Here is an 11,827-nt window from a genome sequence, read left to right as displayed (position 1 = left end):
TGAGTATATATATATATATATATATATATATATATATATATATATATATATATATATGTGTGTGTGTGTGTGTGTGTGTGTATATATATGTCTACTACCTGGGTAGAAGGAGTAGCTGGTTTGATACTCTGGGGGGCTAGCGCTGGCTGGTTTCTCAGTTTGGCTGCCTGTTCCTGTTCCTTGGCTAACCGCTGCTTCTCCTCCAGAGTCAGAGACATCTATAGAGAGGAGGAGAGGGATAGAGCGAGAGAGAGAGGAGAGGAGGAGAGGGACAGAGCGAGAGAGAGATGAGGGGAGGAGAGGGACAGAGCGCGAGAGGGACAGAGCGAGAGGGAGAGAGACAGAGGGACAGAGCGAGGAGGAGAGGGACAGAGCGAGGAGGAGAGGGACAGAGCGAGGAGGAGAGGGACAGAGCGAGGAGGAGAGGGACAGAGCGAGGAGGAGAGGGACAGAGCGAGGAGGAGAGGGACAGAGCGAGGAGGAGAGGGACAGAGCGAGGAGGAGAGGGACAGAGCGGAGGAGAGGGACAGAGAGGGACAGAGCGGGACAGAGCGACAGAGAGGAGGAGAGGGACAGAGAGGAGGAGAGGGACAGAGCGAGAGAGAGAGAGCGAGAGAGCGAGAGAGGAGGAGAGGGACAGAGCGAGGAGGAGAGGGACAGAGCGAGGAGGAGAGGGACAGAGCGAGGAGGAGAGGGACAGAGCGAGGAGGAGAGGGACAGAGCGAGGAGGAGAGGGACAGAGCGAGGAGGAGAGGGACAGAGCGAGGAGGAGAGGGACAGAGCGAGGAGGAGAGGGACAGAGCGAGGAGGAGAGGGACAGAGCGAGGAGGAGAGGGACAGAGCGAGGAGGAGAGGGACAGAGCGAGGAGGAGAGGGACAGAGCGAGGAGGAGAGGGACAGAGCGAGGAGGAGAGGGACAGAGCGAGAGAGAGGGACAGAGCGAGAGAGAGGGACAGAGCGAGAGAGAGGGACAGAGCGAGAGAGAGGGACAGAGCGAGGAGGAGAGGGACAGAGCGAGGAGGAGAGGGACAGAGAGAGGAGGAGGGGGACAGAGCGAGAGAGAGGAGGAGGGGGACAGAGCGAGAGAGAGGAGGAGGGGGACAGAGCGAGAGAGAGGAGGAGGGGGACAGAGCGAGAGAGAGGAGGAGGGGGACAGAGCGAGAGAGAGAAGGAGAGGGACAGAGCGAGAGAGGAGGAGAGGGACAGAGCGAGAGAGGAGGAGAGGGACAGAGCGAGAGAGGGGGAGAGGGGGAGAGGGACAGAGCGAGAGAGAGAGAGAGGAGGAGAGGGACAGAGCGAGAGGAGGAGAGGGACAGAGCGAGAGAGGGGGAGAGGGACAGAGCGAGAGAGGGGGAGAGGGACAGAGCGAGAGAGGGGGAGAGGGACAGAGCGAGAGAGAGAGGGAGAGGGACAGAGCGAGAGAGAGAGAGGGGGAGAGGGACAGAGCGAGAGAGAGAGAGAAGGAAAGGGACAGAGCGAGAGAGAGAGGGGGAGAGGGACAGAGCGAGAGAGAGAGAGGGGGAGAGGGACAGAGCGAGAGAGGGGGAGAGGAGGAGAGGGACAGAGCGAGAGAGGGGGAGAGGAGGAGAGGGACAGAGCGAGAGAGGGGGAGAGGAGGAGAGGGACAGAGCGAGAGAGGGGAGAGGAGGAGAGGGACAGAGCGAGAGAGAGAGAGAGGGGGAGAGGGACAGAGCGAGAGAGAGAGGGAGAGGGACAGAGCGAGAGAGAGAGGGACAGAGCGCGAGAGAGAGGGAGAGGGACAGAGCGCGAGAGAGAGGGAGAGGGACAGAGCGCGAGAGAGAGAGAGAGGGGGAGAGGGACAGAGCGAGAGAGAGAGAGAGGGAGGAGAGGGACAGAGCGAGAGAGAGAGAGAGAGGGGGAGAGGGACAGAGCGAGAGAGAGAGAGAGAGGGGGAGAGGGACAGAGCGAGAGAGAGAGAGAGAGAGGGGGAGAGGGACAGAGCGAGAGAGAGAGAGAGAGGGGGAGAGGGACAGAGCGAGAGAGAGAGAGAGAGGGGGAGAGGGAGAGAGCGAGAGAGAGAGGGGGAGAGGGACAGAGCGAGAGAGAGAGAGAGAGGGGGAGAGGGAGAGAGAGCGAGAGAGAGAGAGAGAGAGGGAGAGGGACAGAGCGCGAGAGAGAGAGAGAGGGACAGAGCGCGAGAGAGAGAGAGAGGGACAGAGCGAGAGAGGGGGAGAGGGACAGAGCGAGAGAGGGGGAGAGGGACAGAGCGAGAGAGGGGGAGAGGGACAGAGCGAGAGAGGGGGAGAGGGACAGAGCGAGAGAGAGAGAGAGGGGGAGAGCGAGAGAGAGAGAGAGGGGGAGAGGGAGAGAGCGAGAGAGGGGGAGAGGGACAGAGCGAGAGAGGGGGAGAGGGACAGAGCGAGAGAGGGAGAGAGGGACAGAGCGAGAGAGGGGGAGAGGGACAGAGCGAGAGAGGGGGAGAGGGACAGAGCGAGAGAGAGAGAGAGGGGGAGAGGGACAGAGCGAGAGAGGGGGAGAGGGACAGAGCGAGAGAGGGGGAGAGGGACAGAGCGAGAGAGAGAGAGAGGGACAGAGCGAGAGAGGGGGAGAGGGACAGAGCGAGAGAGGGGGAGAGGGACAGAGCGAGAGAGAGAGAGAGGGGGAGAGGGACAGAGCGAGAGAGAGAGAGAGGAGGAGAGGGACAGAGCGAGAGGAGGAGAGGGACAGAGCGGGAGAGAGAGAGAGGAGGAGAGGGACAGAGCGGGAGAGAGAGAGAGGAGGAGAGGGACAGAGCGGGAGAGAGAGAGAGGAGGAGAGGGACAGAGCGGGAGAGAGAGAGAGAGGAGGAGAGGGACAGAGCGGGAGAGAGAGAGAGGAGGAGAGGGACAGAGCGGGAGAGAGAGAGAGGAGGAGAGGGACAGAGCGGGAGAGAGAGAGAGGAGGAGAGGGACAGAGCGGGAGAGAGAGAGAGGAGGAGAGGGACAGAGCGGGAGAGAGAGAGGGAGGAGAGGGACAGAGCGGGGAGAGAGAGAGAGGAGGAGAGGGACAGAGCGGGAGAGAGAGAGAGAGGAGGAGAGGGACAGAGCGGGAGAGAGAGAGGAGGAGAGGGACAGAGCGGGAGAGAGAGAGAGGAGGAGAGGGACAGAGCGGGGAGAGAGAGAGAGGAGGAGAGGGACAGAGCGGGAGAGAGAGAGAGGAGGAGAGGGACAGAGCGGGAGAGAGAGAGAGAGAGGAGGAGAGGGACAGAGCGGGAGAGAGAGAGAGAGGAGGAGAGGGACAGAGCGGGAGAGAGAGAGAGAGGGAGGAGAGGGAGAGAGCGGGAGAGAGAGAGAGAGGAGGAGAGGGACAGAGCGGGAGAGAGAGAGAGAGAGAGAGGAGGAGAGGGACAGAGCGGGAGAGAGAGAGAGAGAGAGAGAGAGAGAGACAGAGCGAGAGAGAGAGAGAGGGGGAGAGCGAGAGAGAGAGAGAGGGGGAGAGGGACAGAGCGAGAGAGGGACAGAGCGAGAGAGGGGAGAGGGACAGAGCGAGAGAGAGAGAGAGGGACAGAGCGAGAGAGGGGAGAGGGACAGAGCGAGAGAGGGGAGAGGGACAGAGCGAGAGAGAGAGAGGGGGGAGAGGGACAGAGCGAGAGAGAGAGAGAGAGGAGGAGAGGGACAGAGCGAGATGAGGAGAGGGACAGAGCGGGAGAGAGAGAGAGGAGGAGAGGGACAGAGCGGGAGAGAGAGAGAGAGGAGGAGAGGGACAGAGCGGGAGAGAGAGAGAGGAGGAGAGGGACAGAGCGGGAGAGAGAGAGAGGAGGAGAGGGACAGAGCGGGAGAGAGAGAGAGGAGGAGAGGGACAGAGCGGGAGAGAGAGAGAGGAGGAGAGGGACAGAGCGGGAGAGAGAGAGAGAGGAGGAGAGGGACAGAGCGGGAGAGAGAGAGAGGAGGAGAGGGACAGAGCGGGAGAGAGAGAGAGGGGGAGAGGGACAGAGCGGGAGAGAGAGAGAGGAGGAGAGGGACAGAGCGGGAGAGAGAGAGAGGAGGAGAGGGACAGAGCGGGAGAGAGAGAGAGGAGGAGAGGGACAGAGCGGGAGAGAGAGAGAGAGAGAGAGGAGGAGAGGGACAGAGCGGGAGAGAGAGAGAGAGAGAGGAGGAGAGGGACAGAGCGGGAGAGAGAGAGAGAGAGAGGAGGAGAGGGACAGAGCGGGAGAGAGAGAGAGAGAGAGGAGGAGAGGGACAGAGCGGGAGAGAGAGAGAGAGAGAGAGGAGGAGAGGGACAGAGCGGGAGAGAGAGAGAGAGAGAGGAGGAGAGGGACAGAGCGGGAGAGAGAGAGAGAGAGAGGAGGAGAGGGGACAGAGCGGGAGAGAGAGAGAGAGAGAGAGGAGAGGGACAGAGCGGGAGAGAGAGAGAGAGAGAGGGAGGAGAGGGACAGAGCGGGAGAGAGAGAGAGAGAGAGGAGGAGAGGGACAGAGCGGGAGAGAGAGAGAGAGAGAGAGAGGAGAGGGACAGAGCGGGAGAGAGAGAGAGAGAGAGGAGGAGAGGGACAGAGCGGGAGAGAGAGAGAGAGAGAGAGGAGGAGAGGGACAGAGCGGGAGAGAGAGAGAGAGAGGGAGGAGAGGGACAGAGCGGGAGAGAGAGAGAGAGAGGAGGAGAGGGACAGAGCGGGAGAGAGAGAGAGAGAGGAGGAGAGGGACAGAGCGGGAGAGAGAGAGAGAGAGGAGAGGGACAGAGCGGGAGAGAGAGAGAGGAGGAGAGGGACAGAGCGGGAGAGAGAGAGAGGAGGAGAGGGACAGAGCGGGAGAGAGAGAGAGGAGAGGAGAGGGACAGAGCGGGAGAGAGAGAGAGGAGGAGAGGGACAGAGCGGGAGAGAGAGAGAGGAGAGAGACAGAGCGGGAGAGAGAGAGAGGAGGAGAGGGACAGAGCGGGAGAGAGAGAGAGGAGGAGAGGGACAGAGCGGGAGAGAGAGAGAGCAGGAGAGGGACAGAGCGGGAGAGAGAGAGAGAGAGGAGAGGGGACAGAGCGGGAGAGAGAGAGAGGAGGAGAGGGACAGAGCGGGAGAGAGAGAGAGAGAGGAGGAGAGGGACAGAGCGGGAGAGAGAGAGGAGGAGAGGGACAGAGCGGGAGAGAGAGAGAGAGAGGAGGAGAGAGACAGAGCGGGAGAGAGAGAGAGGAGGAGAGGGACAGAGCGGGAGAGAGAGAGAGGAGGAGAGGGACAGAGCGGGAGAGAGAGAGAGGGAGGAGAGGGACAGAGCGGGGGGAGAGAGAGAGAGGAGGAGAGGGACAGAGCGGGAGAGAGAGAGAGGAGGAGAGGGACAGAGCGGGAGAGAGAGAGAGGAGGAGAGGGACAGAGTGGGAGAGAGAGAGAGGGAGGAAAGGGACAGAGCGGGAGAGAGAGAGAGGAGGAGAGGGACAGAGCGGGAGAGAGAGAGAGGAGGAGAGGGACAGAGCGGGAGAGAGAGAGAGGAGGAGAGGGACAGAGCGGGAGAGAGAGAGAGGAGGAGAGAGAAGAGAGGAGAGAGAAGAGAGAGGGAGAGAGGGGTGGGGGAGAAGGGAGAAAGAACAGAAAACCTTAATAATAACCCCTTATCCCTGAAATATACACTAGCAGCTATACAAGGTTAGGATAGATAAGATGGGTTTGGTAACGTTCAATCACAAAAAGAGAGTCAAACAGAACATGCACCACCCAGCTAATTTAACAGGAACGTTAACAGACTTCCACTGCAATACGTTTGCTCCAGTCTGTGCCTACTGAATAAGATGCAGAGGACGTACTCTGTTGAGTTGGGGAGCTGATGCAGAGTTTCCGTTCGCTTTCCCATTAACCCCTGCACTCCCAGAACTCCCTCCAAAGACATCATCAATCTGGAAAAAGACAACGGTTTCAATAAGCAATAACACTAACCCACGCCAACAAGCATCTTTATGATATAACACTAACCCACGCCAACATGCATCTTTATGATATAACACTAACCCACGCCAACATGCATCTTTATGATATAACACTAACCCACGCCAACATGCATCTTTATGATATAACACTAACCCACGCCAACATGCATCTTTATGATATAACACTAACCCACGCCAACATGCATCTTTATGATATAACACTAACCCACGCCAACAAGCATCTTTATGATATAACACTAACCCACGCCAACATGCATCTTTATGATATAACACTAACCCACGCCAACAAGCATCTTTATGATATAACACTAACCCACGCCAACATGCATCTTTATGATATAACACTAACCCACGCCAACATGCATCTTTATGATATAACACTAACCCACGCCAACAAGCATCTTTATGATATAACACTAACCCACGCCAACATGCATCTTTATGATATAACACTAACCCACGCCAACATGCATCTTTATGATATAACACTAACCCACGCCAACATGCATCTTTATGATATAACACTAACCCACGCCAACATGCATCTTTATGATATAAAACTAACCCACGCCAACATGCATCTTTATGATATAACACTAACCCACGCCAACATGCATCTTTATGATATAACACTAACCCACGCCAACAAGCATCTTTATGATATAACACTAACCCACGCCAACATGCATCTTTATGATATAACACTAACCCACGCCAACAAGCATCTTTATGATATAACACTAACCCACGCCAACATGCATCTTTATGATATAACACTAACCCACGCCAACATGCATCTTTATGATATAACACTAACCCACATCTTTATGATATAACACTAACCCACATCTTTATGATATAACACTAACCCACGCCAACATGCATCTTTATGATATAACACTAACCCACGCCAACATGCATCTTTATGATATAACACTAACCCACGCCAACATGCATCTTTATGATATAACACTAACCCAAGCCAACATGCATCTTTATGATATAACACTAACCCACATCTTTATGATATAACACTAACCCACATCTTTATGATATAACACTAACCCACGCCAACATGCATCTTTATGATATAACACTAACCCACGCCAACATGCATCTTTATGATATAACACTAACCCACATCTTTATGATATAACACTAACCCACATCTTTATGATATAACACTAACCCACGCCAACATGCATCTTTATGATATAACACTAACCCACGCCAACATGCATCTTTATGATATAACACTAACCCACGCCAACATGCATCTTTATGATATAACACTAACCCACGCCAACATGCATCTTTATGATATAACACTAACCCACGCAACATGCATCTTTATGATATAACACTAACCCACATCTTTATGATATAACACTAACCCACATCTTTATGATATAACACTAACCCACGCCAACATGCATCTTTATGATATAACACTAACCCACGCCAACATGCATCTTTATGATATAACACTAACCCACATCTTTATGATATAACACTAACCCACATCTTTATGATATAACACTAACCCACGCCAACATGCATCTTTATGATATAACACTAACCCACGCCAACATGCATCTTTATGATATAACACTAACCCACATCTTTATGATATAACACTAACCCACATCTTTATGATATAACACTAACCCACGCCAACATGCATCTTTATGATATAACACTAACCCACGCCAACAAGCATCTTTATGATATAACACTAACCCACGCCAACATGCATCTTTATGATATAACACTAACCCACGCCAACATGCATCTTTATGAGATAACACTAACCCACGCCAACATGCATCTTTATGATATAACACTAACCCACGCCAACAAGCATCTTTATGATATAACACTAACCCACACCAACATGCATCTTTATGATATAACACTAACCCACGCCAACAAGCATCTTTATGATATAACACTAACCCACGCCAACATGCATCTTTATGATATAACACTAACCCACGCCAACATGCATCTTTATGATATAACACTAACCCACGCCAACATGCATCTTTATGATATAACACTAACCCACGCCAACATGCATCTTTATGATATAACACTAACCCACGCCAACATGCATCTTTATGATATAACACTAACCCACGCCAACATGCATCTTTATGATATAACACTAACCCACATCTTTATGATATAACACTAACCCACATCTTTATGATATAACACTAACCCACGCCAACATGCATCTTTATGATATAACACTAACCCACGCCAACATGCATCTTTATGATATAACACTAACCCACATCTTTATGATATAACACTAACCCACATCTTTATGATATAACACTAACCCACGCCAACATGCATCTTTATGATATAACACTAACCCACGCCAACATGCATCTTTATGATATAACACTAACCCACATCTTTATGATATAACACTAACCCACATCTTTATGATATAACACTAACCCACGCCAACATGCATCTTTATGATATAACACTAACCCACGCCAACATGCATCTTTATGATATAACACTAACCCACGCCAACATGCATCTTTATGATATAACACTAACCCACATCTTTATGATATAACACTAACCCACGCCAACATGCATCTTTATGATATAACACTAACCCACGCCAACATGCATCTTTATGATATAACACTAACCCACATCTTTATGATATAACACTAACCCACGCCAACATGCATCTTTATGATATAACACTAACCCACATCTTTATGATATAACACTAACCCACGCCAACATGCATCTTTATGATATAACACTAACCCACGCCAACATGCATCTTTATGATATAACACTAACCCACGCCAACAAGCATCTTTATGATATAACACTAACCCACACCAACAAGCATCTTTATGATATAACACTAACCCACGCCAACAAGCATCTTTATGATATAACACTAACCCACGCCAACATGCATCTTTATGATATAACACTAACCCACGCCAACAAGCATCTTTATGATATAACACTAACCCACGCCAACATGCATCTTTATGATATAACACTAACCCACGCCAACATGCATCTTTATGATATAACACTAACCCACGCCAACATGCATCTTTATGATATAACACTAACCCACACCAACATGCATCTTTATGATATAACACTAACCCACGCCAACAAGCATCTTTATGATATAACACTAACCCACGCCAACATGCATCTTTATGATATAACACTAACCCAAGCCAACATGCATCTTTATGATATAACACTAACCCACATCTAATATATAATAATAATATATAATAATAATAATAATACATCTTTATGATATAACACTAACCCACATCTTTATGATATAACACTAACCCACGCCAACATGCATCTTTATGATATAACACTAACCCACGCCAACATGCATCTTTATGATATAACACTAACCCACATCTTTATGATATAACACTAACCCACATCTTTATGATATAACACTAACCCACGCCAACATGCATCTTTATGATATAACACTAACCCACGCCAACATGCATCTTTATGATATAACACTAACCCACGCCAACATGCATCTTTATGATATAACACTAACCCACGCCAACATGCATCTTTATGATATAACACTAACCCACGCCAACATGCATCTTTATGATATAACACTAACCCACGCCAACATGCATCTTTATGATATAACACTAACCCACGCCAACATGCATCTTTATGATATAACACTAACCCACATCTTTATGATATAACACTAACCCACATCTTTATGATATAACACTAACCCACGCCAACATGCATCTTTATGATATAACACTAACCCACGCCAACATGCATCTTTATGATATAACACTAACCCACATCTTTATGATATAACACTAACCCACATCTTTATGATATAACACTAACCCACGCCAACATGCATCTTTATGATATAACACTAACCCACGCCAACATGCATCTTTATGATATAACACTAACCCACATCTTTATGATATAACACTAACCCACATCTTTATGATATAACACTAACCCACGCCAACATGCATCTTTATGATATAACACTAACCCACGCCAACATGCATCTTTATGATATAACACTAACCCACGCCAACATGCATCTTTATGATATAACACTAACCCACATCTTTATGATATAACACTAACCCACGCCAACATGCATCTTTATGATATAACACTAACCCACGCCAACATGCATCTTTATGATATAACACTAACCCACATCTTTATGATATAACACTAACCCACGCCAACATGCATCTTTATGATATAACACTAACCCACATCTTTATGATATAACACTAACCCACGCCAACATGCATCTTTATGATATAACACTAACCCACGCCAACATGCATCTTTATGATATAACACTAACCCACGCCAACATGCATCTTTATGATATAACACTAACCCACGCCAACAAGCATCTTTATGATATAACACTAACCCACGCCAACAAGCATCTTTATGATATAACACTAACCCACGCCAACATGCATCTTTATGATATAACACTAACCCACGCCAACAAGCATCTTTATGATATAACACTAACCCACGCCAACATGCATCTTTATGATATAACACTAACCCACGCCAACATGCATCTTTATGATATAACACTAACCCACGCCAACATGCATCTTTATGATATAACACTAACCCACACCAACATGCATCTTTATGATATAACACTAACCCACGCCAACAAGCATCTTTATGATATAACACTAACCCACGCCAACATGCATCTTTATGATATAACACTAACCCACGCCAACAAGCATCTTTATGATATAACACTAACCCACGCCAACATGCATCTTTATGATATAACACTAACCCACGCCAACATGCATCTTTATGATATAACACTAACCCACGCCAACATGCATCTTTATGATATAACACTAACCCACGCCAACATGCATCTTTATGATATAACACTAACCCACATCTTTATGATATAACACTAACCCACATCTTTATGATATAACACTAACCCACGCCAACATGCATCTTTATGATATAACACTAACCCACGCCAACAAGCATCTTTATGATATAACACTAACCCACGCCAACAAGCATCTTTATGATATAACACTAACCCACGCCAACATGCATCTTTATGATATAACACTAACCCACGCCAACATGCATCTTTATGATATAACACTAACCCACGCCAACATGCATCTTTATGATATAACACTAACCCACATCTTTATGATATAACACTAACCCACGCCAACATGCATCTTTATGATATAACACTAACCCACACCAACATGCATCTTTATGATATAACACTAACCCACGCCAACATGCATCTTTATGATATAACACTAACCCACGCCAACATGCATCTTTATGATATAACACTAACCCACGCCAACATGCATCTTTATGATATAACACTAACCCACATCTTTATGATATAACACTAACCCACATCTTTATGATATAACACTAACCCACGCCAACATGCATCTTTATGATATAACACTAACCCACGCCAACATGCATCTTTATGATATAACACTAACCCACGCCAACAAGCATCTTTATGATATAACACTAACCCACGCCAACATGCATCTTTATGATATAACACTAACCCACGCCAACAAGCATCTTTATGATATAACACTAACCCACGCCAACATGCATCTTTATGAGATAACACTAACCCACGCCAACAAGCATCTTTATGATATAACACTAACCCACGCCAACATGCATCTTTATGATATAACACTAACCCACATCTTTATGATATAACACTAACCCACGCCAACATGCATCTTTATGATATAACACTAACCCACACCAACAAGCATCTTTATGATATAACACTAACCCACGCCAACATGCATCTTTATGAGATAACACTAACCCACGCCAACATGCATCTTTATGATATAACACTAACCCA

General features: G+C 48.6%; 1 protein-coding gene across 2 annotated transcripts in view; it reads right to left on the bottom strand.

The window, feature by feature from the left end:
• The window catches only part of LOC118383872 (SCY1-like protein 2), a 65,412-nt gene that overhangs the window by 3,519 nt on the left and 50,066 nt on the right, over positions 1–11,827 (bottom strand). The window contains exons 16-17 of one of the 2 annotated variants that reach the window (XM_052492545.1): positions 5,719–5,808; positions 99–218 (exon numbers count right to left, since the gene is read on the bottom strand). In XM_052492545.1, the coding sequence (XP_052348505.1) occupies positions 99–218; positions 5,719–5,808 (210 nt within the window). The remainder of the gene's footprint in view (positions 1–98; positions 219–5,718; positions 5,809–11,827) is intronic. The other variant, XM_052492546.1, reaches the window with a different exon arrangement.

Source organism: Oncorhynchus keta, chromosome 33, assembly GCF_023373465.1.
Source record: "Oncorhynchus keta strain PuntledgeMale-10-30-2019 chromosome 33, Oket_V2, whole genome shotgun sequence".
Taxonomy (NCBI): domain Eukaryota; kingdom Metazoa; phylum Chordata; class Actinopteri; order Salmoniformes; family Salmonidae; genus Oncorhynchus; species Oncorhynchus keta.
This window is presented reverse-complemented; position numbering and strand designations above follow the sequence as displayed.